This window comes from Oncorhynchus mykiss, chromosome 15, assembly GCF_013265735.2.
Source record: "Oncorhynchus mykiss isolate Arlee chromosome 15, USDA_OmykA_1.1, whole genome shotgun sequence".
In the NCBI taxonomy this organism is placed as follows: domain Eukaryota; kingdom Metazoa; phylum Chordata; class Actinopteri; order Salmoniformes; family Salmonidae; genus Oncorhynchus; species Oncorhynchus mykiss.
This window is the reverse complement of record NC_048579.1, coordinates 47,642,998-47,668,303: the sequence shown is the minus strand read 5'-3', so window position 1 is coordinate 47,668,303 and position 25,306 is coordinate 47,642,998. Positions and strand designations below refer to the sequence as shown.

Genomic DNA, 25,306 nt, shown 5'->3' with positions numbered 1-25,306 from the left:
CTTGTTTTCGAGATGATAGTTTCCGGATTCGACCATATTAATAACCTAAGGCTCGTATTTAAGTTATGTTATAATTAAGTATGATTTGATAGAGTAGTCTGACTGAGCGATGGTAGGCACCAGCAGGCTCGTAGGCATTCATTCAAACAGCACTTTCGTGCGTTTTGCCAGCAGCTCTTCGCAATGCTTCAAGCATTGCGCTGTTTATGACTTCAAGTCTATCAACTTTCGAGATTAGGCTGGTGTAATCGATGTGAAATGACTAGCTAGTTAGCGGGGTGTGCTCAAATAGCGTTTCAAACTTCACTCACTCTGAGACTTGGAGTAGTTGTTCCCCTTGCTCTGCATGGGTAACGCTGCTTCGAGGGTGGCTGTTGTCGTTTTGTTCCTGGTTCGAGCCCAGGGAGGAGCGAGGAGAGGGACGGAAGCTATACTGTTACACTGGCAATACTAAAGTGCCTGTAAGAACATCCATTAGTCAAAGGTATATGAAATGCAAATGGTATAGAGAGAAATAGTCCTATAATTCCTATAATAACTACAACCTAAAACTTCTTACCTGGGAATATTGAAGACTCATGTTAAAAGGAACCACCAGCTTTCATATGTTCTCATGTTCTGAGCAAGGAACTTAAACGTTAGCTTTCTTACATGGCACATATTGCACTTTTACTTTTACTTTGTTTTTGCATTATTTAAACCAAATTGAACATGTTTCATTATTTATTTGAGGCTAAATTGATTTTATTGATGTATTATATTTAAGTTAAAATAAGTGTTCATTCAGTACTGTTGTAATTGTCATTATTACAAATCAATTGAAAAAATAATCTGATTAATCGGTATCAGCTTTTTTTTGGGTCCTCCAATAATCGGTATCGGTATCGGCGTTGGAAAATCATAATCGGTCGACCTCTAGCTTGTGGTGGTCTGTACTCATATCCAGCTAAAAGGAGAAAGCAAAGCTAGCTGAGCAGCGAAATATATTTTGTCACTGATTGACTACAGCAGATAAGTTGACTACAGCAGATCAAGTCATGGATAATGGGGTCTTGTCAGGAACATGTAATCATCACAGAACCTAGGTCAAACCCTGGTGCATCCTCCATCTCTGTCTGTCTCTCTACATACTGTATCTCTCTCTCTCTCTCTTCATACTCTCTCTCTCTCTTTCTAGCTCTACTGTGATATATTCTGAGTGGGGAAGTATGATGAAAGCGAATCCCTATTGTCACTGATTGACTACAGCAGTTAAGGCAGATAAAGTCATGTGTGATGGGGTTTTATCTTGTCAGGAACATGTAATCACAGAACCGAGGTCAAACCCTGGTGCGTCTCCTATCTCTCTCGCCCATCTCTCTTTCTTTACATATTGTATCTCTCTCTTCATACTCTCCTCTCTCCCCCTCTCTCCCCCTCTCCTCTCTCTGTCTGGCCATGCTCCAAGGCCCTGGCTACAGAGCAGTATTTAGGTCAGCCCTTGGTGGCTGTGTAGTTGCTGTGGTCACTATTCTTACAGCGTAAGTGTGCGTCTCTGTACGCGACAGACACTCTGGGAAAAAATGTGCATGAACACGAGTCGTCTCTCATTGGAATGACAAAGACTTTATTGAAGAATCCCTACTGTTGACCAATCACAAAGGGGCGTAGACTTCGGCTACCGACTTCGGCTTGCCCGAACAGACGAAAAAACCTTACTGAAGTCCAAAGTGAACAAAAATGTCACAAAATATTGCGAACAGTTTCCTCTGGGAAGCCTGCGGACGCCTTAACCCCTCTCTTGATCTGTTCTTGACATACCCCTTCTGGTTCCTCCCCCATCTCTTCCCTCCTTTCCCTCTTTCTAATCAACATCTCCTCCCCTTATCTCTAATACCCCTCCCTTTCCCCTCCCCCCTTTCCTCCACCAGTCTGGAGAGGAGTAGGAATAAGTTGCCTCTAGAAACTGATCCGAGGTCAGTCTTGCACTTTTCATAACGAATCGCTATGGTTAATATTGGGGGAGGGTACAACGAGTCCTAGATCAGTGCCTATGGGCCACGTCTACCTTTCCATTTGGTGACGAGTAGTAGACACCTGGATATGATGACCTCTGACCTTATAATGAGAGGAAATGGGAGAGCCGGCACTCAATTAGAGGAGAGAGAACGGAGGGTTGGAGAGAGGGGGAGAGATGCCGAGTTTCAGAGTTAACCGCTAAGTAGAAATCAGCGGTGAAAATCAATCAAGACAGTATATGTCACTTTGATTGCTACGGATTTGGGACGTTAATCAGCCCCGATAAAGAAATAGGACCCTGTAGCCACCCGTGACCTCGTCCCCAGGGTAATTGCTAGGAAATACAGAGAGATAAGAGAAGGAAATAACAGAGAGAGAGAGAGAGAGAGAGCCGGCTGCTGGACAAGACCCTTCAGTGATCCATCGTGTGACTGTATACCTGTAATGTAGATATACACCCCTAGCCATCAGGCTCTAGTCTCGGTCTCTGTCCTCACAGCAGATGAACGTCTCATGACACCCGGCGAATTATTCCCAGCTAATTTAATAGACAATGAACATGACACTATCCACTCTTTCCCCCTCTCTCTCCTTCTCTCCCTTGGGTCCTTAATCTAATATACCTTGTAATGCAATTCCAGCTTTCAGCCACCAAGGCCTATGGTGTCAACAGGGGCAACTAGCAGCAAAGCACTCTGTTCTATCTATGTTTAGAATCTCAGGTCCAGTGTAACAGCTCGTTGAGCAGCCCCTAGCTGCGAGATAAGGGACAATGGCCTAGACTAGCCTATTGTGGATACGATGGAGTAACAACAGCTGAATAGCAAATCAAACTGTTAGTCCTTCATTTGTACTCATTTTAGTAGTCATCTTGCTGTAACAGTGTCTCTTTTCTTCTCTCTGGGTCTGGCCTTAAATGGGGTCGACCACAGGTTAAAATGCAAGCAGCACGCAGCCTGAGATAGGGGTATGGCTTGGTAACAGGAGAAGGGTCTATAACGTTGTTCCTACGGTGCCTTCAGAGAGTATTCACACCCCTTGACCTTTTCCACATTTTGTTGGGTTACAGTCTGAATTTAGCATGGATTAAACTGAGATTATGTGTCACCGATCTACACACAGTACCCCATAATGACACAGGTGAATTTTATTTTCAGAATATTTTACAAATGAATAATAAATTATAAGCTGAAATGTCTTGAGTCAATAAGTATTCAACCCCTTTGTTATGGCGAGCCTAAATCACTTCAAGAGTAAAGTCATATAGTAAGTTGCATGGATTCACTCTGTGTGCAGTAATAGTGGTTAACATGATTTGTGATTGACTACTCCGTCTCTGTATCCCACACATAAAATTATTTGTAAGGTCCCTCAGTTGAGTAGTGAATTTCAAGCACAGATTCTACCACAAAATCCAAGGCGGTTTTCCAATGCCTCGCAAAGATGGTTATCAATAGTGTTATCAATTACACTTTGGATGGTGTGTCAATACACCCAGTCACTACAAAGATACAGGCGTCCTTCCTAACTCAGTTGCTGGAGAGGAAGGAAACCACTCAGGGATTTCATCATGAGGCCAATGGGGACTTTAAAACAGTTGCAGAGTTTAATGTCTGTGATAGGACAACAATTAGGATGGATCAACAACATTGCAGTTACTCCACAATACTAAACCTGCATGACAGAGTGAAATAAATAGGGAAGCCTGTACAAAACAAAAGTATTCCAAAACATGTAACCTATTTTTAAATAAGGCACTAAAGTAATACTGTAAAAAGTGTAGCAAATAAATCATGTTTTTGTACTGAATACAAAGCGTTGTGTTTGTGGCTAACACAACACATCACCAAGTACCACTCTTCATATTTTCAAGCATGGTGGTGGCTGCGTCATGTTATGAGTATGTTTTTCATCAGCAAAGCGTAGGGAGGTTTTTAGGATAAAAAGAAACGTAATAGAGCTAGGTACAGGCAAAATCCTAGAGGAAAATCTGATTTTGTCTGCTTTCCAACATACACTAGGAGATAAATTCACCTTTCAGCAAGACAATAACCTAAAACACGAGGCCGAATTTACACTGGAGTTGCTTACCAAGACGACATTAAATGTTCCTTAGTGGCCTAGTTACTGTTTTGACTTCAATCAGCTTGAATATCTATGACAAGACTTGACAATGGCTGTCTAGCAATGATCAACCAACTTGAAAGAGTTTAAAGAATTTAAAAAATAATAATGGGCAAATATTGTACAATCCAGGTGTGAAAAGCTATTAGAGACTTATCCAAAAACAGCTGTAATCACTGCCAAAGGTGATTCTAACATCTATTGACTCTGGGTGTTGATTTTCCATAATTAAAAAAAAAATATTTGCACTTTTCTACCACTCTGACATTAAAGATGATTGTGTGTAGATCGTTGACAACAAAAAAAAACGACAATTAAATCCATTTTATTCCCACTTTGTAACACAACTAAATCTGGAAGAAGTTAAAAGGGTGTGAATACTTTCTGAAGGCACTGAAGTTATGTACATATCTACCTCAATTACCTCGTGCCCCTGCACATCGACTCAGTACTGGTACCCTGTCTATATAGCCCAGTTATCGTTACTAATTGTGTTTTACTTTTCTACCATTTCTCTATTTTCTTTCTCTTTGCATTGTTGCGAAGGGCCCATAAGTAAGCATTACACTGTTGGTCTATACCTGTTGTTGACAAAGCATGTGACAAATAACATTAGATTGGATTTGATTTGGAACAGGGCGTCATGGTTGTATTTCATGATCACTCTGGAAGAATTGAATGATTCCCTATTCCTGTTCCTGTGTTGTAATCCCACCTGTTCCAGTGCTGTCGAAGGGATGTTATTCCCTGTAAGCCCCCCTCCTCTCATCCCGGGGTGAAAGGAGTCTTTTGTTTCTCTACCTGCTTGCCTCTCTCCTCTCCTCACAACTACGGTTGAGTGACTGACTGGCCAAGTGCGAGCGCATTAATCCTCGTTAACGCACACCTGACTTTGGGGTTTTAGCGTAGGAGAGGAAGAAGAGGGAAAGATGCAGGTGTCGAGTGGGATTTTGCTGGGACAGCCGTGTGTGTTTTTTGTGTACGTGTGTCTGAGTTATGACATGAGGGGAATTTCGCTCGTCTAGTGGGATAGGAGGACACCTCTGTGACATCATCACCAGCGCTTCCAAAACAGCCAGAGCCGCAGAGTTGCGGATAGACAGAATATGGCAGAGTATGCTTCTGGACACTACCCTTGGCAGCCTCAGAAGAGGAGTAGTGGCCAGAAGCTCTCTTCCTCTCCATTCATCTCCTCTACTCTATTACTGCCAGTGTGTCTGGAAGCACTCAGTGAAAGCCCCTCTCATCTCCCCAGACATATTTATTCTCAGGTATGTCCATGTTTGAGTTCCAAGTGGCACCCTATTCCCTATATAGTGCACTACCTTTGACTAGATCCCCTATGGGCCCTGGTCAACAGTATTGCACTATAAAGGGCAAAGGGTGCCATTTGAGGCGCAATCCGTGTGCCTGTCTCCAGGCCAGAGCAGATCAAAGCTGCAGCCAGACGTACATAAACACTAATCCTGTGAGATAAAGGCTTCTGGGTGTAGAGTCCACCGGGCCTGCTGGACAGACAGGGATGAGACACAGGTACAGACGGACAGAGACCGTTAAAGGTAGGGAGCGATGGTGATGGGCGAAGAGAGGGAGGGAGGACGGGATGAGCGAGGATAGGTAGCAGACTATCTCCTCCTTTACCTGAATGGACTGCCAGTGGAGGATTTACAGTTGACACTGACGACTCTCTGCTGACTTTGCACAATTCATTCCTGGTGAAGGGGAATATGAGCGGGTTTACAGACCCCAGACCTGAAGTTAGACAACTAGGAAAAATTTGCAGCTCATCTGTCCGTTTTTGGACTATGCGCTACATCCCAAATGGCACCCTATTCCCTATGTTGTGCAATATATAGGGACAGGCGTGCCATTTGGGATAGTCCAAAAACGGATAGATGAGCTGCACATTTCTCCTAGTTGTCTAACTTCAGGTCTGGGGTCTGTAAACCTGCCAGGGTTTCTCAGTGAACCCAGTCACTCTACACATTCCTGTACAGTTAACCATTGATCCCGGAACACGGGTTCATTTAAAGGGCCACTGCTCAGACTCACAGCCAAGGTTCCGACTATCTATGCCTGACATGTGGCCTATATTGAAACACGAACGTGCTATCATCGTGATAAAGTCACATCCTAGTTGTCTGTCGACAGAGAGGTTGGAGCTCTAGTAGTGACAGTTGATAATGGCATTACAATGATATGTCTGTCGACAGAGAGGTTCGAGCTCTAGTAGTGACAGTTGATAATGGCACTACAATGATATGTCTGTCGACAGAGAGGTTGGAGCTCTAGTAGTGACAGTTGATAATGGCATTACAATGATATGTCTGTCGACAGAGAGGTTCGAGCTCTAGTAGTGACAGTTGATAATGGCATTACAATGATATGTCTGTCGACAGAGAGGTTGGAGCTCTAGTAGTGACAGTTGATAATGGCATTACAATGATATGTCTGTCGACAGAGAGGTTGGAGCTCTAGTAGTGACAGTTGATAATGGCATTACAATGATATGTCTGTCGACAGAGAGGTTGGAGCTCTAGTAGTGACAGTTGGTAATGGCATTACAATGATATGTCTGTCGACAGAGAGGTTCGAGCTCTAGTAGTGACAGTTGATAATGGCATTACAATGATATGTCTGTCGACAGAGAGGTTGGAGCTCTAGTAGTGACAGTTGGTAATGGCATTACAATGATATGTCTGTCGACAGAGAGGTTCGAGCTCTAGTAGTGACAGTTGATAATGGCATTACAATGATATGTCTGTCGACAGAGAGGTTGGAGCTCTAGTAGTGACAGTTGATAATGGCATTACAATGATATGTCTGTCGACAGAGAGGTTCGAGCTCTAGTAGTGACAGTTGATAATGGCATTACAATGATATGTCTGTCGACAGAGAGGTTGGAGCTCTAGTAGTGACAGTTGGTAATGGCATTACAATGATATGTCTGTCGACAGAGAGGTTCGAGCTCTAGTAGTGACAGTTGATAATGGCATTACAATGATATGTCTGTCGACAGAGAGGTTTGAGCTCTAGTAGTGACAGTTGATAATGGCATTACAATGATATGTCTGTCGACAGAGAGGTTGGAGCTCTAGTAGTGACAGTTGATAATGGCATTACAATGATATGTCTGTCGACAGAGAGGTTGGAGCTCTAGTAGTGACAGTTGATAATGGCATTACAATGATATGTCTGTCGACAGAGAGGTTGGAGCTCTAGTAGTGACAGTTGATAATGGCATTACAATGATATGTCTGTCGACAGAGAGGTTCGAGCTCTAGTAGTGACAGTTGATAATGGCATTACAATGATATGTCTGTTGACAGAGAGGTTGGAGCTCTAGTAGTGACAGTTGGTAATGGCATTACAATGATATGTCTGTCGACAGAGAGGTTGGAGCTCTAGTAGTGACAGTTGATAATGGCATTACAATGATATGTCTGTCGACAGAGAGGTTGGAGCTCTAGTAGTGACAGTTGATAATGGCACTACAATGATATGTTTGTCAACAGAGAGGTTGGAGCTCTAGTAGTGACAGTTGGTAATGGCATTACAATGATATGTCTGTCGACAGAGAGGTTGGAGCTCTAGTAGTGACAGTTGGTAATGGCATTACAATGATATGTCTGTCGACAGAGAGGTTGGAGCTCTAGTAGTGACAGTTGGTAATGGCATTACAATGATATGTTTGTCAACAGAGAGGTTGGAGCTCTAGTAGTGACAGTTGATAATGGCATTACAATGATATGTTTGTCGACAGAGAGGTTGGAGCTCTAGTAGTGACAGTTGATAATGACATTACAATGATATGTCTGTCGACAGAGAGGTTGGAGCTCTAGTAGTGACAGTTGATAATGGCACTACAATGATATGCTTGTCGACAGAGAGGTTCGAGCTCTAGTAGTGACAGTTGATAATGGCACTACAATGATATGTCTGTTGACAGAGAGGTTGGAGCTCTAGTAGTGACAGTTGGTAATGGCATTACAATGATATGCCGTGGTGTCAGTATCTCCTGTCCTCCCGATTTGATGCCTGTGGCAGTTGTGTGGGAGACGTGATTGATGTGTGTAGGGAGAGACAGATGCACAGCTGTCTGTCTCAGGGAGGTCCCAGTCGTCCCCAGTCATCTGCAGTGATTATCTCTGTCAGCTACAGTTTCATTGTATCCCTGCTCTCGTTTCCTCTCCGCGCATAATATACATCCACTTGGCAACCACTAAGAACCTTTCCTTCACTTTCTCATCTATTCATTTCCCTAACCTATCATCTCGTGCCATGCATATTGAATTCCTGAGTAATAGATGGATAGATTCTAGTGTGATTGTCGTTCCGTTCTGTCAGTCTGTAGGATATACTGTAATGGTCATTACGGTAGAGACGACGAGAGAGGGGGTGAATTGACCCTGTTCGTCTAACTATCACACAGACAGCAGGATGTCTGGCAGCATGTCTTGTAGGCTGCTGATATGTGATCCTACATCCCAGTCTGTCTGTTTGCTCACACTGTGTGAGAGAAACTCTTCTACTGGACCCAAATGGTTAGTGTGTGTGTGTCTGCGTGAGAGAGAGAGAGGGATTTGCACGTTCTTCGGCAGATTGTTGAGAAAGCCAAACTGTTAGTGAATGTGTGGGATTGACTCGACAGTCAAACAACCTGTTGGTTTGCTCTGTGCCTGATAGGCCAGGGGCGGTTAGGTGTGTCACAGGGAAGAGGGGAGCTGATATCTCTCTAGACACCTATTGGTCGAGGTACAGTCGGTTTGGAGTCATTGTTGTGGTTCAAATATTTGAATGTTCGGAGAGAGAAAGGGGTCAGTTGGTCGCTTTGTGGTGTTTTCTCAGCACCTGCTAAATAGGGCTCAGTTTTCATTGGTCGCTGTACCTTTAAAATGTTATTGCGCAATAAAAGATGGTTGCCAGTCAAATAAAAAAACACTGCCATCTAGAATGTCTGTTGTTATAATGGTTGGCTTTCTTCAAGGATTAAACACTATTCCTCGTATTACCATCCTACTTGACTGTGGTAAATGTCAAAATTATTTAAATAATCACATTTCCACTGCAAACAAACCAATGCAGGGAAGGATTGGTCTTTGTGTGGAATGCAGGGGTTGTCCTTTCCTTCTTTCCCCTGTCATAGTGATTTAGGAGCGGAACATACCACTCTCTTCCCGCTGTAGGGGGGGGGTCTGAATCCCCCCTCTGTCTCACACGGGTGGGGTTGACAGGTTTGCGAGGAGAACCTGTCGCCTGTCGTACAGATGAGACGTCTGCCGTTTGCTTCTTCCGTTATCTGTGAAAACACTGCTGTTGTTGTTGGACGGTGTGGGTGGTCACCAGGGTTGTGGTCACCAGGGTTGTGGTCACCAGGGTTGTGGTCACCAGGGTTGTGGTCTCCAGGGTTGTGGTCTCCAGGGTTGTGGTCTCCAGGGTTGTGGTCTCCAGGGTTGTGGTCACCAGGGTTGTGGTCACCAGGGTTGTGGTCACCAGGGTTGTGGTCACCAGGGTTGTGGTCACCAGGGTTGTGGTCTCCAGGGTTGTGGTCTCCAGGGTTGTGGTCTCCAGGGTTGTGGTCTCCAGGGTTGTGGTCACCAGGGTTGTGGTCACCAGGGTTGTGGTCTCCAGGGTTGTGGTCACCAGGGTTGTGGTCACCAGGGTTGTGGTCACCAGGGTTGTGGTCTCCAGGGTTGTGGTCTCCAGGGTTGTGGTCTCCAGGGTTGTGGTCACCAGGGTTGTGGTCTCCAGGGTTGTGGTCTCCAGGGTTGTGGTCTCCAGGGTTGTGGTCTCCAGGGTTGTGGTCTCCAGGGTTGTGGTCACCAGGGTTGTGGTCACCAGGGTTGGGCTCTGGTTCGTTTTTTTATTCAGTCTAATGAATTGAAAATCACCTGTTGATTCTATGCGGATTTTTCAATTCATTACAAACGTTTAAACGTGCTTCCTAAATTGTGAGTTGAAAAATGATTTACCCCCCCATCATGATGGCCACACTCTGTCAGTCACAGACCACAGACAGATAGTAACAGCAGTGTCATTGATCTCCAGAATGGGTGGGTGGGGCAGTTAGTGATATAGACGAGGGTGTTGTTGTCACTCACTGTGACAGATGGGAACCTTGGTGGAATGTCCCAGTGTCCGGCTCCATCCAGAGTGGCGCAGCGGTCTAAGGCATTGCATCTCAGTGGAAGAGGCGTCACTATAGTCCCTGGTTGGAATCCAGGCTGCATCACATCCGGCCGTGATTGGGAGTCCCATAGGGCGGCGCACAATTGGCCCAGCGTCGTCCCGGGTTTGGCCGGGGTAGGCCGTCATTGTAAATAAGAATTTGTTCTTAACTGACTTGCTGAGTTAAATCAAATGTAAAAAATGAAATCATAGATGGCTAGGCCTATAAACTACAGAGACTGACTGGTGTCATGCATATCACTGTCCCACAGTCTCTTAACAGCCTTATTAGCACCTCCTGCCTCATAAACAAGATGCACTGATGTAAAGTGAGTTTTGAGTTTCTCCCACTTATGCTTAAGGATCCGGGGAGTGGTTGTTGACTAGACCTGCGTCTATGGAAAACAGATTACACACAATTCAATCATCATATATATGATTCATTCACTGTTGCAGCGCGGGCAGTATACTGAGATGACTAATAAAACAACGAGTGACACGCTGTGAGTTTTTTATTGTTTGGACAATACACCTGTTTATTTACTTTAGCACGACTATATTCGTCTCATGTCATCTTAATGGTTATTACAAGTTCATAAATGCTTGGCATATCGTAATTGTAACACACACGGAACACTAAAGAAAACTGTAGCACACTGTTGATCTTGATGCGTCCCACAAATGTAATGGATCTTATTTCACCAATGTCTCAGACTCCGTAGACCTTCATCGGGGTATTTCACCCACTCCGATATACTTGTAAACGGCATCTTTGTAATGTAGTGTGTGGTGTTTTATATCACTATGGAGTGGGTCCTGTCGTCTCCCATGTCACTCATGCAGTGCTATTTACCCTCGGAGAACTCCTGTTTCCATGGCGTCTGAATATGACACGCCCTGGGATGACTGGCAGTGATCTGCCCAGGGACACCCTGTGTGTACGTGTGTGTGTTGCCCTATCATTGACCCCGAATAGAACAGCTGGGGGGGTATAAATAGCATTTCTCTTGGGATGCCACAGGACAGTTTTCCTCCTGGAAAACTCTCCCTGTATTTAACCTTGTCCTCCCCTGTTAATGGCCTGTTGTCAACCCTCGTTCCCTCAGCATTGTGTGTGGGGAACAGTTTAGGGTTCAGTGGCTCTATGTAGTTAGTCACTTAGAGAGGCAGGACCTGTGCGCTTGTACTTCATGGCCAATAAAGTAGGCCTCGTTCCTGGTCAGTTTACTCAGTGAGTGAATAGCTTAGATTTGCCTTTTGAGGACCCGGAGAGCAGGTGATGAAACGTTTTGTCAAGCACAGTCGGGATGGTTTGAGCTGTACTCTCAACAGCGAAGGGTTTAGAGTGCTACTGTTGTCTTAAGCTGAGTGCCAACAGCTACTGTCTGGACCTGCTGCTTAATGTTAACACTGAACAGGTGACTGGAACCTCTTACACCTGCTTCCTGTAGTGTGTGTGTGTGTGTGTGTGTGTGTGTACGCGTTTGTCCAACCATCCCTGCTTGCATATGTGTTTGTGTTTCAATTAGCTTCTGGACCACCATGTGTACTGACTGTGTTGCGCGGACAGACAGGCAGAGGGGACAGGTGGGGGAGTAGACAACTTGGGTAGACTACTCTGTGATGGATGTCTAGTGTAACAGATACTCTCTGTGCTAGTAGAGCACCCTCTCTCTACGGGGAACTAAGGGAACGTGTGTGTGTGTGTATGACCACATGGGGGGGGGGGGGGGGGGGGGGGGTGCTTTTTGTGTGTTGTTCTCTAGAAGTATGTGGTGACTGTGGGTGTAACAGAGTGGAAAGCAGGTCGTCTTGCTCTTCTCTGTTTGATAATGATGACACACTGGGCAACACTTTTAGTGAAGAGGAGGAGGAGGTGGAGGCTGTGAGGAGACAACGGTATCAGCACCCAGTCTGATAAACAGTGTGAGGCAGTCTGATGAACAGAGGCACTGACGGGGGAGGGAGAGGAGAGGGAATATAGGAAGGGGGGGAGGCGGGGCTAGAGAGGAGTGTAGGGGTCCTGAGAAATGACCTAATTTTGGGGAGAGTGACTGACAAGGCACCTGCCGCTCAGCCGTCTCTCTCACGCACGCATACACATTGACTCAACAAGACTCCTGCAACCCGATCGGCCACTCGGAGACGTTTCAACAGTATTTCAACTGCTGCAGCCACCTGTTGGCAACTCTCCTCCTACATCCCAGAAACCACAGTATTAGAACCCTGTAGACTCTCTCTGTATGCTTGGTGTTGAACAAATAGCCTAGCCCTGTAGACTTTGTATGGATCAGCCCTGTAAACTTTGTATGGATCAGCCCTGTAGACTTTGTATGGATCAGCCCTGTAGACTTTGTATGGATCAGCCCTGTAGACTTTGTATGGATCAGCCCTGTAGACTTTGTATGGATCAGCCCTGTAGACTTTGTATGGATCAGCCCTGTAGACTTTGTATGGATCAGCCCTGTAGACTTTGTATGGATCAGCCCTGTAGACTTTGTATGGATCAGCCCTGTAGACTTTGTATGGATCAGCCCTGTAGACTTTGTATGGATCAGCCCTGTAGACTTTGTATGGATCAGCCCTGTAGACTTTGTATGGATCAGCCCTGTAGACTTTGTATGGATCAGCCCTGTAGACTTTGTATGGATCAGCCCTGTAGACTTTCTATGGATCAGCCCTGTAGACTTTGTATGGATCAGCCCTGTAGACTTTGTATGGATCAGCCCTGTATACTTTGTATGGATCAGCCCTGTAGACTTTGTATGGATCAGCCCTGTAGACTTTGTATGGATCAGCCCTGTAGACTTTGTATGGATCAGCCCTGTAGACTTCGTATGGATCAGTTAAGAGTTAGCAGTGTCCGCTCTCTTCCTATAACCCAGCGTTATAACGAATGGGTCTAGGCCTATGGGCTCTACACGGAGTACACCAAACCCCCCTTTTGCCTTCAGAACAGCCTCAGTTCGTCTGGTCATGGACTCTACAAGGTGTTGAAAGCGTTCCACAGGGATGCTGGCCCATGTTGACTCCAATGCTTCCCACAGTTGTGTTAAGTTGGCTGGATGTCCTTTGGGTGGTGGACCATTCTTGATACACACAGGAAACTGTTGAGCATGAAAAACCCAGCAGCCATTGCAGTTCTTGACACAATCGGTTTGTCTGGCATCTCCTACCACACTCTGATCAAAGGCACTTCAGCTTTTGTCTTGCCCGTTCACCCTCCGAGCGGCACACACACACACACACACACACACACACACACACACACACACACACACACACACACACACACACACACACAATCCATATCTCAATTGTCTCAAGATTCAAAGATTATTTTGTACACTCAGTCCATATGACATATGGGATAGAAGAACTGAGCAGTTTGCAGTTGTTCCACAAGTTGAAACGAGATCAGAGTTGTTTAATTACTTAGGAGTGGCTTTGAATCAGGTGGAATCACAATGACACCTAATTAATTCAATCTACCGTTGTCGATAGAGAACCGTGGCATGACAAACAAGTGCAGCTGCTAAGCTCTGCACAGAGAGAGAACGCTGGCAGAGACTCAGGACACTGGAAGCCAGTCCTTCCCAAGTCTCACTGTAACATAATATTTGTCAGGAAATCTCTGTGAGCAGCACACGTCTCTCGTTTGCGGGAAGTGTTGGTGTTCACACTCTTGGGTCTGCGTCCCAAATTGCACTATATTCCCTATCGAGTGCTGTGCTTCTGTCCAGAGCAACGTGGGCCTTGGTCTAAAGTCGTACACTATATAGGGAATAGGGTGCCATTTGGGATGTGCACGAGATCTCCTCTGAGAAGGATCCATTAGGATTGAGATATTTACAGTAGGTAATTAAAGTGTGTTCCTGGACAAGAGGGAGGGAAATGCCGACATTTTGCTGTGATTGACAGGACAGGTTATTTATTCAAATGATTATATGCCTGCCAGTGACTCTGTCTAGTTGATTTAATGTCTATGATCGGGCCAGTTTTAACAAATTGGGCTCATTTATGAACTATTCAACAAAGTTTAACACCAATCTTCATGTGTTTGGTGTGGTTGAACTGTGGTTGACTCGACTACTCTGCAATACATCCACTTAGATGAGGATCACTTCTATATTCTACAAAACGCTCAACAAATCTTAACAAAGCTTCATGGCTTCAATTATGTACATTAGTTCTGATCCGTCTTTCAACTGTTGCTCTGCTCTGTAGTTCATCCATTTAACCCCCCCCCCTCTCCTCCCCCTCCCCAGATGGTATCCATCGGGTCACAGCATTGTGCACCCTGCGGGTCACCATAATCACAGACGACATGTTGACCAACAGCATCACAGTGCGCCTGGAGAACATGTCTCAGGAGCGCTTCCTGTCCCCTCTGCTGTCCCTCTTCCTGGAAGGTGTGGCAGCCGTGCTCTCCACCAGGTAATGTGTCTGCTCCCAGAAAACCTGGTTGGAAGAGTCTCGGTATCAAGAGGGAATAAAAACCCTCGGAACCGGGATTTCTGTCTAACCTGGGAATTTTTGGGGAAGTTATTGAAGTGTTGCAACCTTAGCTTCTACTCCATGGAGGTACGTGTAGCATTCTGTTGCTGCCACAGCACTTCTGCTCTGTATGATCATAAGACTCTCTACTCTCCACCAGCCGCCAGGCCGTCTTTGTGTTCAACATTCAGAACGACACAGACGTTCGTGGCGCCATCCTCAACGTGACCTTCTCGGCGCTGCAGCCAGGGGGTCCCCCGGGGAGGTACTTCCCCTCCGAGGAGCTGCAGGAGCAGATCTATCTGAACCGCACCCTGCTCCGACTAATATCATCACAACAGGTAACTTACTCACAACAGGTTCTTTGAATGAATCCCAAATTGACCCCTGCCTACCCACTCCTGGACAACTGGGTCATGTACAGTTGGCCCCAAATTGAAGAAAATGATCAGGGAGGTACTATCCGAACTTGTCCAATAATAAATGTTTTGTTGTGGTTTTGAAAAGTTTAGCTACGGTGTGCCGTAATGAACACGACTCAGGTTTTCCCGATCTAAGTCAGCCACTGATTCGAAGGAAAGACCGAAAACCAACCATCTCTGTTGCCCATTTCAGTTTCTGGATTTGAGCAATTTTCTAATGAATTGTATCCGTTCCAGGTGCTTCCCTTCGACGACAACATCTGCCTGAGGGAGCCGTGTGAGAACTATATGAAGTGTGTGTCTGTGCTGAAGTTTGACAGCTCCCCGCCCTTCATCTCCTCCGACACGGTGCTGTTCCGGCCCATCCACCCCATCAACGGTCTGCGCTGCCGCTGTCCTGCAGGCTTCACCGGGGACTACTGTGAGACGGAGATAGACCTCTGCTACTCAGGACCCTGCAGGAACAACGGGAAGTGTCGCAGCCGAGAAGGAGGCTATACATGCGAGTGTCAGGAAGACTTCACTGGTCAGTGGCTCCACTCAGTGAAGGAGTTGATTGTGTACAGTATCATCCTTGCTAGCCTGTTCCCTGACCTGTTGTGCTGTCTTGGAAATGGTGCGAACATGGCCACAGTAGTTGGCAACGTAGCACAAAAGGTTCTGGGACCAGGCTAATACTTTCCTAGGTCTTTAAGAGATTTAAATTGTATGTAGGTACTGTCTGGTAAGTCACCCCAGCCACCATCAGAGTGTAGCTTCCAGTTTGGGTGAGGCACACATTTCATGGCAGTCACTTTGGCTCCAGATCAACTCTGGTGTTGGCCAGCAGCAGGATGCACCAACCCACTGATGATCTATCAACTACAAATGACCCCTTTACTAAATGGTCTGTCTCAATGTGATTTATGTTTGCGACGAGGCTGGAATGCTGTCTAGCTGGCAGCCCCAGGTACACTCTACAGTAGGCCCAACTCCTGTCACTGTCTTTGTGTCTGAGTGATGGTCGAGGGGCGGAGCTATCAGGTGCACTTAGGACTTTTTCATGGAGTTTGCTGGTTTTTATTTATTTTATTTAACCTTTATTTAACTAGGCAAGTCAGTTCAGAACAAATCCTTATTTCCAATGACGGCCTACCCCGGCCAAACCCTAACCCGGACGACGCTGGGCCAATTGTGGGACTCCCAATCACAGCCGGTTGGGATACAGCCTGGAATCGAACCAGGGTCTGTAGCACTTTAGACCGCTGCGCCACTCGGGAGCCCCAGCAGGTCAACTGAACGGGAGCTTTCATCTGATAGTGATACCACATCTCTCCGTCTCTCTGTCCCTGCAATGGGGCCCGGTAGAATATAATGACAACCCCGCCACTACTTTCCTATTTCCCTCCTTCACTTCCTTATCAGCTGTAATTACCTCATTATACCACACTCCACCCTTCCTCTCCTCCAATGGGGGGTCTAGTCTTTGAAGGTCACAGTTCGACCTCAGCTAGTTAGGAGCCATTATGTGGCCGATGACAGCGGGGCCTACTGTGTCCGCCTTGGGTTTCCACATTATTCCCGCATTACAGGGAAACAGATCCTCCTAATTCTCCTCGGAAAATGGATTATACCACAGAGAGAAGAGTCATTACCAGGGTCCAGACAGGGTCCTGCGCCCCCCTCCATCCCACACATACCTGGCTGTTCCCCTCCCCTCCTAGACAGATCTTGGCGGGATGATGGTTGACACAACACTGGAGCTGGAGTTGACGGCGATGGTTGGCGGCCATCTTAGATAAGGAAACTGATGGACTTGAAGATGGCCTGCAAACTTGAGCAAGTCAGCCAGTTTCCTGTGGTCTCATAGACAGACAGTCTGTCAGTGGGAAACTAAGCTGTGTGTCTGTGGTGGTGATGTGATGTCCAGACCAGTAGTTAGTGTCTGTAACCCTAATTTGCTCCTGGGGCGCCGTACTACAATGGCTGACCCTGTAAAAAAAAAACACATTTCACAGCACCTATCTGGTGTATGTGACCTATTATTATTATTAGATTCTCCATGAGAACCATTCAGCAGAGCAATATAGAAACAGTGTCTCCTGTCTCTCAGAAATGGGAAATGGGAATGCAGTCTCTGGATATGACTTCTTGCGTGTCTGACCGGGTGGGTATATCACTCTTAAACCTTACTCTCTCCCCAGGTGAGCACTGTGAGGTGAACGCCCGGTCGGGGCGGTGTGTCCCGGGGGTGTGTAAGAACGGGGGGAAATGTGTGGACCTGCTGGTGGGGGGGTTTATGTGCCAGTGTCCCCCGGGAGAGTACGAGAAGCCTTACTGTGAGATGACCACCAGGTCTTTCCCTGGTCAGTCCTTCATCACCTTCAGAGGACTGCGGCAGAGGTTCCACTTTACTGTCTCGTTCATGTGAGTACTTGGAAACTATCTACTCTCTCTCTCCCTCTCTGTATCTCTCCCCATCTACAGTGCCTTTTGGAATGTATCGACTTTTTCCACATTTTGCTCCGTTACAGCCTTACTCTAAAATGGATTCCATAAATAACAAACCTCAGCAACCTTATTTGCATAAGTATTCAGTCCCTTTGCGAGGAGACTCGAAATTGAGCTGAGGTGCATCCTGTTTCCGTTGGTCATGTGTTAACAGAGCGACATGTCTACTGTACATGTTTGCGTGTGTGTAGTAAACCGTAATTTGGGTACAGGGAGGGTTGCACAAACAAACACACACTTAGCTCAGTTCAGTATACCAGTTCAGTGGGGCATGTAGAGACATCTTTATTGTGTCGGAGCTCACGGGGGGGGGGGGGGGGGGGGGGCGTGTGCACGCTCTTATCTGTTGAAACAGCCGTAGAGGAAAATTATCTATAACACCTTTCATAGTCAAGGCAGGAACACAGAAATGGGAATGCAGATCAAGTTCTTTGTCTCTCAAACAGCCCATAAATGTAGTAAACTACATTCTATGTGGCAGCCCTTATGTGGCTCTGATCAAAACTAGTGCACTTGCACCGTAGTGTAAATATTGTGTCAGATCTGTTGCTAGTCCCATTTGAAGTTCTAGGTGGGGTGAGGATCATAAAAGTGGGTGGATGTGAAAAGCAGAGTGTGTCGGTGAGAAGCGGTAGAACAGGGTGAAAACAGGAAGAGTCCTGTGATGAGGTACTCTTATCACTGTTTTCTTTTATCGGCTGTGTCTTCCTGCCCCCCTGCCCCCCCCCTGCTACCCCTCCACACCTCCCACTGCCATGCTGGCATCTGGTGTCTGACTCTCGTGCCCTCTGTGCCCCTTATAGCACGCATGCAGGATGACACACACACACACACACACACACACACACACATACAGTGGCTTGCAAAAGTATTCACCCCCCTTGCATTACAACCTGGAATTAAAATAGATTTTTGGGGAGTTTGTATCATTTGATTTACACAACATGCCTACTACCACTTTGAAGATGCAAAATATGTTTTATTGTGAAACAGACAAGAAATAAGACAAAAAAACTGAAAACTTGAGCGTGCATTACTATTCACCCCCCCAAAGTCAATACTTTGTAGAGCCACCTTTCGCAGCAATCACAGCTGCAAGTATCTTGGGGTATGTCTCTATAAGCTTGGCTGATCTAGCCACTGGGATTTTTGCCCATTCTTCAAGGCAAAACTGCTCCAGCTCCTTCAAGTTGGATGGGTTCTAGTGGTATACAGAAATCTTGAAGTCGTACCACAGATTCTCAATGGGATTGCGGTCTGGGCTTTGACTAGGCCATTCCAAGATGTTTAAATGTTTCCCCTTAAACCACTCAAGTGTTGCTTTAGCAGTATGCTTCGGGTAATTGTCCTGCTGGAAGGTGAACTTCCGTCCCAGTCTCAAATCTCTGGAAGACTGAAACAGGTTTCCTCAAGAATTTCCCTGTATTTAGCACCATCTATCATTCCTTCAATTCTGACCAGTTTCCCAGTCCCTGCCGATGGAAAAACATCCCCACAGCATGATTCTGCCACCACAATGCCTCACTGTAGGGATGATGTTCTCAGGGTGATGAGAGTTATTGGGTTTGTGCTAGCATTTTCCTTGATGGCCAAAAAGTTCAATTTTAGTCTCATCTGACTAGAGTACCTTTAACTAGAGTTTCCCACATGCATTTTGGCGAACACCAAACGTGTTTGCTTATTTTTTTTTTTAAAGCAATTGCTTTTTTCTGGCCATTCTTCCGTAAAGCCCAGCTCTGTGGAGTGTACCGCTTAAAGTGGTCCTATGGACAGATACTCCAGTCTCCGCTGTGGAGCTTTGCAGCTCCTTCAGGGTTATCTTTGGTCTCTTTGTTGCCTCTCTGATTAATGCCCTCCTTGCCTGGTCCGTGAGTTTTGGTGGGCGGCCCTCTCTTGGCAGGTTTGTTGTAGTGCCATTTTCTTTCAATTGCTCAATAATGGATTTATAGGTGCTCCGTGGGATGTTTAAAGTTTCTGATATTTTTTAATAATCCAACCCTGATCTGTACTTCTCCACAACTTTGTCCCTGACCTGTTTGGAGAGCTCTTTGGTCTTCATGGTGCTGCTTGCTTGGTGGTGCGCCTTGTAGACTCTGGGGCCTTTCAGAACAGGTGTATATATACTGAGATCATGTGACACTTAGATTGCACACAGGTGGACTTTATTATGTGACTTCTGAAGGTAATTGGTTGTACCAGATCTTATTTAGGGGCTTAGCAAAGGGGGTGAATACATATGCACACACCACTTTTCCGTTTTTAATTTTTTTGACTTTTTTGAAACAAGTTATTTTTTAAATTTCACTTCACCGATTTGGACTATTTTGTTCATGTCCGTTACATGAAATCCAAATAAAAATTCATTTAAATTACAGGTTGTAATGCAACAAAATAGGAAAAATGCCAAGGGTGATGAATACTTTTGCAAGGCACTGTACTATGGCAGGGGTTAACAGGGAGATGGGCCACCAGGGCAGGGGATCTACTTCCTCCTTCCTGACTCTAGACCACTGGTCTTTCTTATTGTCCTTCAAGTCTCTCTTCCTCTTTTCTTCCTCAGGAGTTTCTCACTCCTTACACACCTCTCCAACCCCAAATCCCACCTCTCATATACACTACATGACCAAAAGTGTGTGGACACCTGCTGGTCGAACATCTCATTTCAAAATCACGGGAATGAATATGGATTTTGTCCCCCCTTTGCTGCTATAACAGCCTTCACGTTTCTGTGAAGGCTTTTCACTAGATGTTGGAACATTGCTGCATGGACTTACTTCCATTCAGCCACAAGGTCATTCGTGAGGTCGGGCACAAATGTTGGGCGATTAGGCCTTGCTCGCAGTAGGCTTTGCAATTCATCCCAAAGGTGTTCATTGGGGTTGAGGCCATGGGAACCCATTTCATGAAGCTCCCGACGAATGACGAATGGTTCTTGTACTGATGTTGCTTCCAGAGACAGTGCAACCGAGGACAGTCGATTTTTACGGGGTACGTGCTTCAGCACTCACCGGTCCCCTTCTGTGAGCTTTAGACCACTCCAGCAGACGCTTGGCATTGCGCATGGTGATCTTAGGCTTGTGTGCAGCTGCTCGGCCATGAACAGCATTTCATGAAGCTCCCGACGAACAGTTCTTGTGCTGACTCGGCAGTTCGGTGAGCTACCACTTCACGGCTGAGCCTTTGTTGCTCCTAGACGTTTCCACTTCACAATAACAGCACTCAAAGTTGACCCGGGCAGCTCTAGCAGGACATACGTTTGACAAACTGAATTGTTGGAAAGGTGGCATCCTATGTTGAAAGTCACTGAGCTCTTCAGTAAGGCCATTCTACTGCCAATGTTTGTTTATGGAGATTACATGACTGTGTGCTTGATTTTCTACACCTGTCGGCAATCCACTAATTTGAAGGGGTGTCCACATACTTTTGTTTATATAGTGTATCTTATATGGCAGTTTGGGTTAGATACACAGAGTCTGTGACAGAGTTTGTCTAACTATGCCACATACTGTAAAAACCTAATGAATTATTGTTCACACAAAAAAAGTTTGGCTAACTATGTTTGAGAGATAGGATTTGAATGGGTGCCATTTTGGCACCAAATGTGGGTTTGACAATAGAAGGTTGACCCTGTGTCCATCTTGTCCCCAGGTTTGCCACCAGAGAGAGGAATGCCCTGCTGCTGTACAATGGGAGATTTAACGAGAAACACGACTTTATCGCCTTGGAGATTATCGAGGAACAGATCCAACTCACCTTCTCTGCAGGTGAGAGGGCGGCAGCGTGTGTCCACAGTGCAAATAATCACATCGCACAAAGAGCTGGAAAATAACTTACGAGTTGCTTGTATCAACACTAGCCGATAGCTTGCTTAATCAACTCCGCTGTAAGGATATCATGAATGTGGCTTTCACAAACCGCTTGGTAAACACTCTTATCAGCTGAACTCCTTGACCAGTGTGAAACAAACAGTTACAGGATTTCATTAGAATGTGTCCTCTCCATTGTCTGGCTATGCTGCTGTGCAGTTACACCTAGAGATGCATTGGATTTGGCTGTGTGAAAGGGCTGAGTGTTTTACTGTGGTCAGCGAGCAGCTGCTTCCCCCTGACAGAGCCTGAGCAGACTGATTCATGACAGTATAGGCACTTAACGAGCCATGAAGACCTACAGTGCCTTACAAAAGTATTCATCCCCCTTGGCGTTTTTCCTATTTTATTGCATTACAACCTGTAATTTAAATAGATTTTTATTTGGATTTCATGTAATGGATTTCATGTAATGGACAAATTGGTGAAGTGAAATGAAAAAATAACTTATTTAAAAAAATCTAAAAAGTAAAACATGGAAAAGTGATGCGTGCAAATGTATTCACCCCCTTTGCGATGAAGCCCCTAAATAAGATCTGGTGCAACCAATTACCTTCAGAAGTCACATAATTAGTTAGATTGCACACAAGTGGACTTTATTTAAGTGTCACATGATGTCAGTATATACACACCTGTTCCAAAAGGCCCCAGAGTCTACAACACCACTAAGCAAGGGGAACCAACAAGCAAGCGACACCATGAAGATCAAGGAGCTCTCCAAACAGGTCACAGACAAAGTTGTGGAGAAGTACAGATCAGGGTTGGATTATTAAAAAAAATCCAAACTTTGTACATCCCACGGAGCACCATTAAATCCATAATAAAAAAATGGAAAGAATGGGGCCTCCCGGGTGGCGCAGTGGTCTGCACTGTGGCGCAGTGGTCTGCACTGCATCGCAGTGCAAGCTGTGCCACCAGAGACTCTGTCGCAGCCGGCCGCGGCCGGGAGGTCTGTGGGGCGACGCACAATTTGCCTAGCATCGTCCGGTTTAGGGAGGGTTTGGCCGGTAGGGATATCCTTGTCTCATCGCGCACTAGCGACTCCTGTGGCGGGCCGGGCGCAGTGCACGCTAACCAGGTCGCCAGGTGCATGTTGTTTCCTCCGACACATTGGTGTGGCTGGCTTCCGGGTTGGATGCTTGTAGCGATGAGACAAGATTGTAACTACTAACAATTGGATACCATGAAAAGGGGGTAAAATTTTTTAAAATTGAAATAATATAGCACCACAGCAATAATCAGAGAGGCAACAAAGAGACAAAAGATAACTCTGTAGGAGCTGCAAAGCTCCACAGCAGAGATTAGAGTATCTGTCCATAGGACCACTTTAAGCCGTACACTCCACAGAGCTGGGAAGAGTGGCCAGAAAAAAGCAATTGCTTAAAGAAATCATTTTGCAAACACATTTGGTGTTTGCCAAAAGGCATGTGAGAGACTCCCCAAACATATGGAAGAAGTCTAGTCAGAGTCAGATTAGACTATAATTTAGTTTTTTGGCCTTCAAGGAAAATGCTATGTCTGGCACAAACCCAACACATCTCATCACCCTGAGAACACAGTGAAGCATGGTGGTGGTAGCATCATGCTGTGGGGATGTTTTTCGTCGGCAGGGACTGGGAAACTGGTCAGAATTGAAGGAATGATGGATGGTGCTAAATACTGGGACATTTTTGAGGGAAACCTTTTTGTCTTCTAGAGATTTGAGACTGGGACGGAGGTTCACCTTCCAGCAGGACAATGACCCTAAGCATACTGCTAAAGCGACGCTCTAGTGGTTTAAGGGGGAAACATTTAAATGTCTTGGAATGGCCTAGTCAAAGCCCAGACCTCAATCCAATTGAGAATCTGTGGTATGACTTAAAGATTGCTGTTCACCAGCGGAACCCATCCAACTTGAAGGAGCTGGAGCAGTTTTGCCTTGAATGGGCAAAAATCCCAGTGGCTAGATCTGCCAAGCTTATATAGACATACCCCAAGAGACTTGCAGCTGTAATTGCTACAAAAGGTGGCTCTATAAAGTATTGACTTTGGGGGTGTTTATTTCCTGTTTATTTGTCTTATTTCTTGTTTATTTCACAATAAAAAAAAATATTTTGCATTTTCAAAGTGGTAGGCATGTTGTGTAAATCAAATGATACAAACCCCCAAAAAATCTATTTTAATTCCACGTTGTAATGCAACAAAATAGGAAAACCTTGTGCATGATACAAGTCATTTTTCCAACAGTTGTTTACAGACAGATTATTTCACTTATAATTCACTGTATCACAATTCCAGTGGGTCAGAAGTTTACATACACCAAGTTGTCTGTGCCTTTAAACAGCTTGGAAAATTTGAGAAAGTGTTGTCAAGGCGTTAGAAGCTTCTGATAGGCTAATTGATATAATTTGAGTAAATTGGAGGTGTACCTGTGGATGTATTTCAAGGCCTACCTTCAAACTCAGTGCCTCTTTGCTTGACATCATGGGAAAATCAAAAGAAATCAGCCAAGACCTCAGATGAAAATTGTAGAACTCCACAAGTCTGGTTCATCATTGGGAGCAATTTCCAAACGCCTGAAGGTACCAAATTAATCTGTACAAACAATAGTACGCAAGTATAAACACCATGGGCCCACGTAGCCGTCATACCACTCAGGAAGGAGATGCATTCTGTCTCCTAGAGATGAACGTACTTAGGTGCAAAAAGAGCATATCAATCCCAGAACAACAGCAAAGGACCTTATGACGATGCTGGAGGAAACGGGTACAAAAGTATCTGTATCCACAGTCCAAGCAAGTTTTATATCGACATAACCTGAAAGGCCGCTCAGCAAGGAAGAAGCCACTGCTCCAAAATCGCCATTAAAAAAGCCAGACTACGGTTTGCAACTGCACATGGGGACAAAAATTGTACTTTTTGGAGAAATTTCCTCTGGGCTGATTTAACGAAAATAGAAGTGTTTGGCCATAATGACCATCCCTGTTTGGAGGAAAAATGGGAGGCTTGCAAACCGAAGAACACCATCCCAACCGTGAATCACAGGGGTGGCAGCATCATGTTGTGGGGGTGCTTTGCTACAGGAGGGACTGGTGTACTTCACAAAATAGATAGAATCATGAGGAATGAAAATGATGTGGATATACTGAAGCAACATCTCAAGACCTCAGTTAAAGCTTGGTCACAAATGGGTCTTCCAAATGGACAATGACCCCAAGCATACTTCCAAAGTTGTGGCAAAATGGCTTAAGGACCACAAAGTCAAGGTATTGGAGTGGCCATCACAAAGCCCTGACCTCAATCCTATAGAAAATGTGCGAGCAAGGAGGCCTCCAATCCTGACTTAGTTAGACCAGCTCTGTCAGGAGGATTGGGCCAAAATTAACCCAACTTATTGAGGAAAGCTTGTGGAAGGCTACCCGAAATGTTTGTTTCCAAGTTAAACAATTTAAAGGCAATGCTATCAAATACCATTTGAGTGTATGTAAACTTCTGACCCACTGGGAATGTGATGAAAGAAATAAACGCTGAAATTATAAATTTTCTCTCCTATTGTTGTCGTAACTGACCTAAGACAGGGGATTTTCACCAGAATTAAATGTCAGGAATTGTGAAAAACTGAGATTAAATGTATTTGGCTAAGGTGTATGTAAACCTCTGACTTCAATTGTATGCACGCAAACAAACACAGCTCTTGTTGTTGAATCCACTGCGCTGAGTGTGGCTCACTGCCTATGTCTAGAGAGCCTTGGATTTCATACC

The 25,306-nt window shown here is 45.4% G+C and overlaps 1 protein-coding gene across 5 annotated transcripts in view; it reads left to right on the top strand.

Annotated features, from left to right (window-relative positions):
* Positions 1 to 25,306, top strand: part of celsr1a (cadherin EGF LAG seven-pass G-type receptor 1a) — a 122,847-nt gene that overhangs the window by 39,217 nt on the left and 58,324 nt on the right. For all 5 annotated transcript variants that reach the window (XM_036944459.1, XM_036944457.1, XM_036944455.1 and 2 more), the window contains exons 2-6: positions 14,559 to 14,727; positions 14,948 to 15,128; positions 15,447 to 15,735; positions 17,393 to 17,615; positions 21,348 to 21,463. In XM_036944459.1, the coding sequence (XP_036800354.1) occupies positions 14,559 to 14,727; positions 14,948 to 15,128; positions 15,447 to 15,735; positions 17,393 to 17,615; positions 21,348 to 21,463 (978 nt within the window). The remainder of the gene's footprint in view (positions 1 to 14,558; positions 14,728 to 14,947; positions 15,129 to 15,446; positions 15,736 to 17,392; positions 17,616 to 21,347; positions 21,464 to 25,306) is intronic.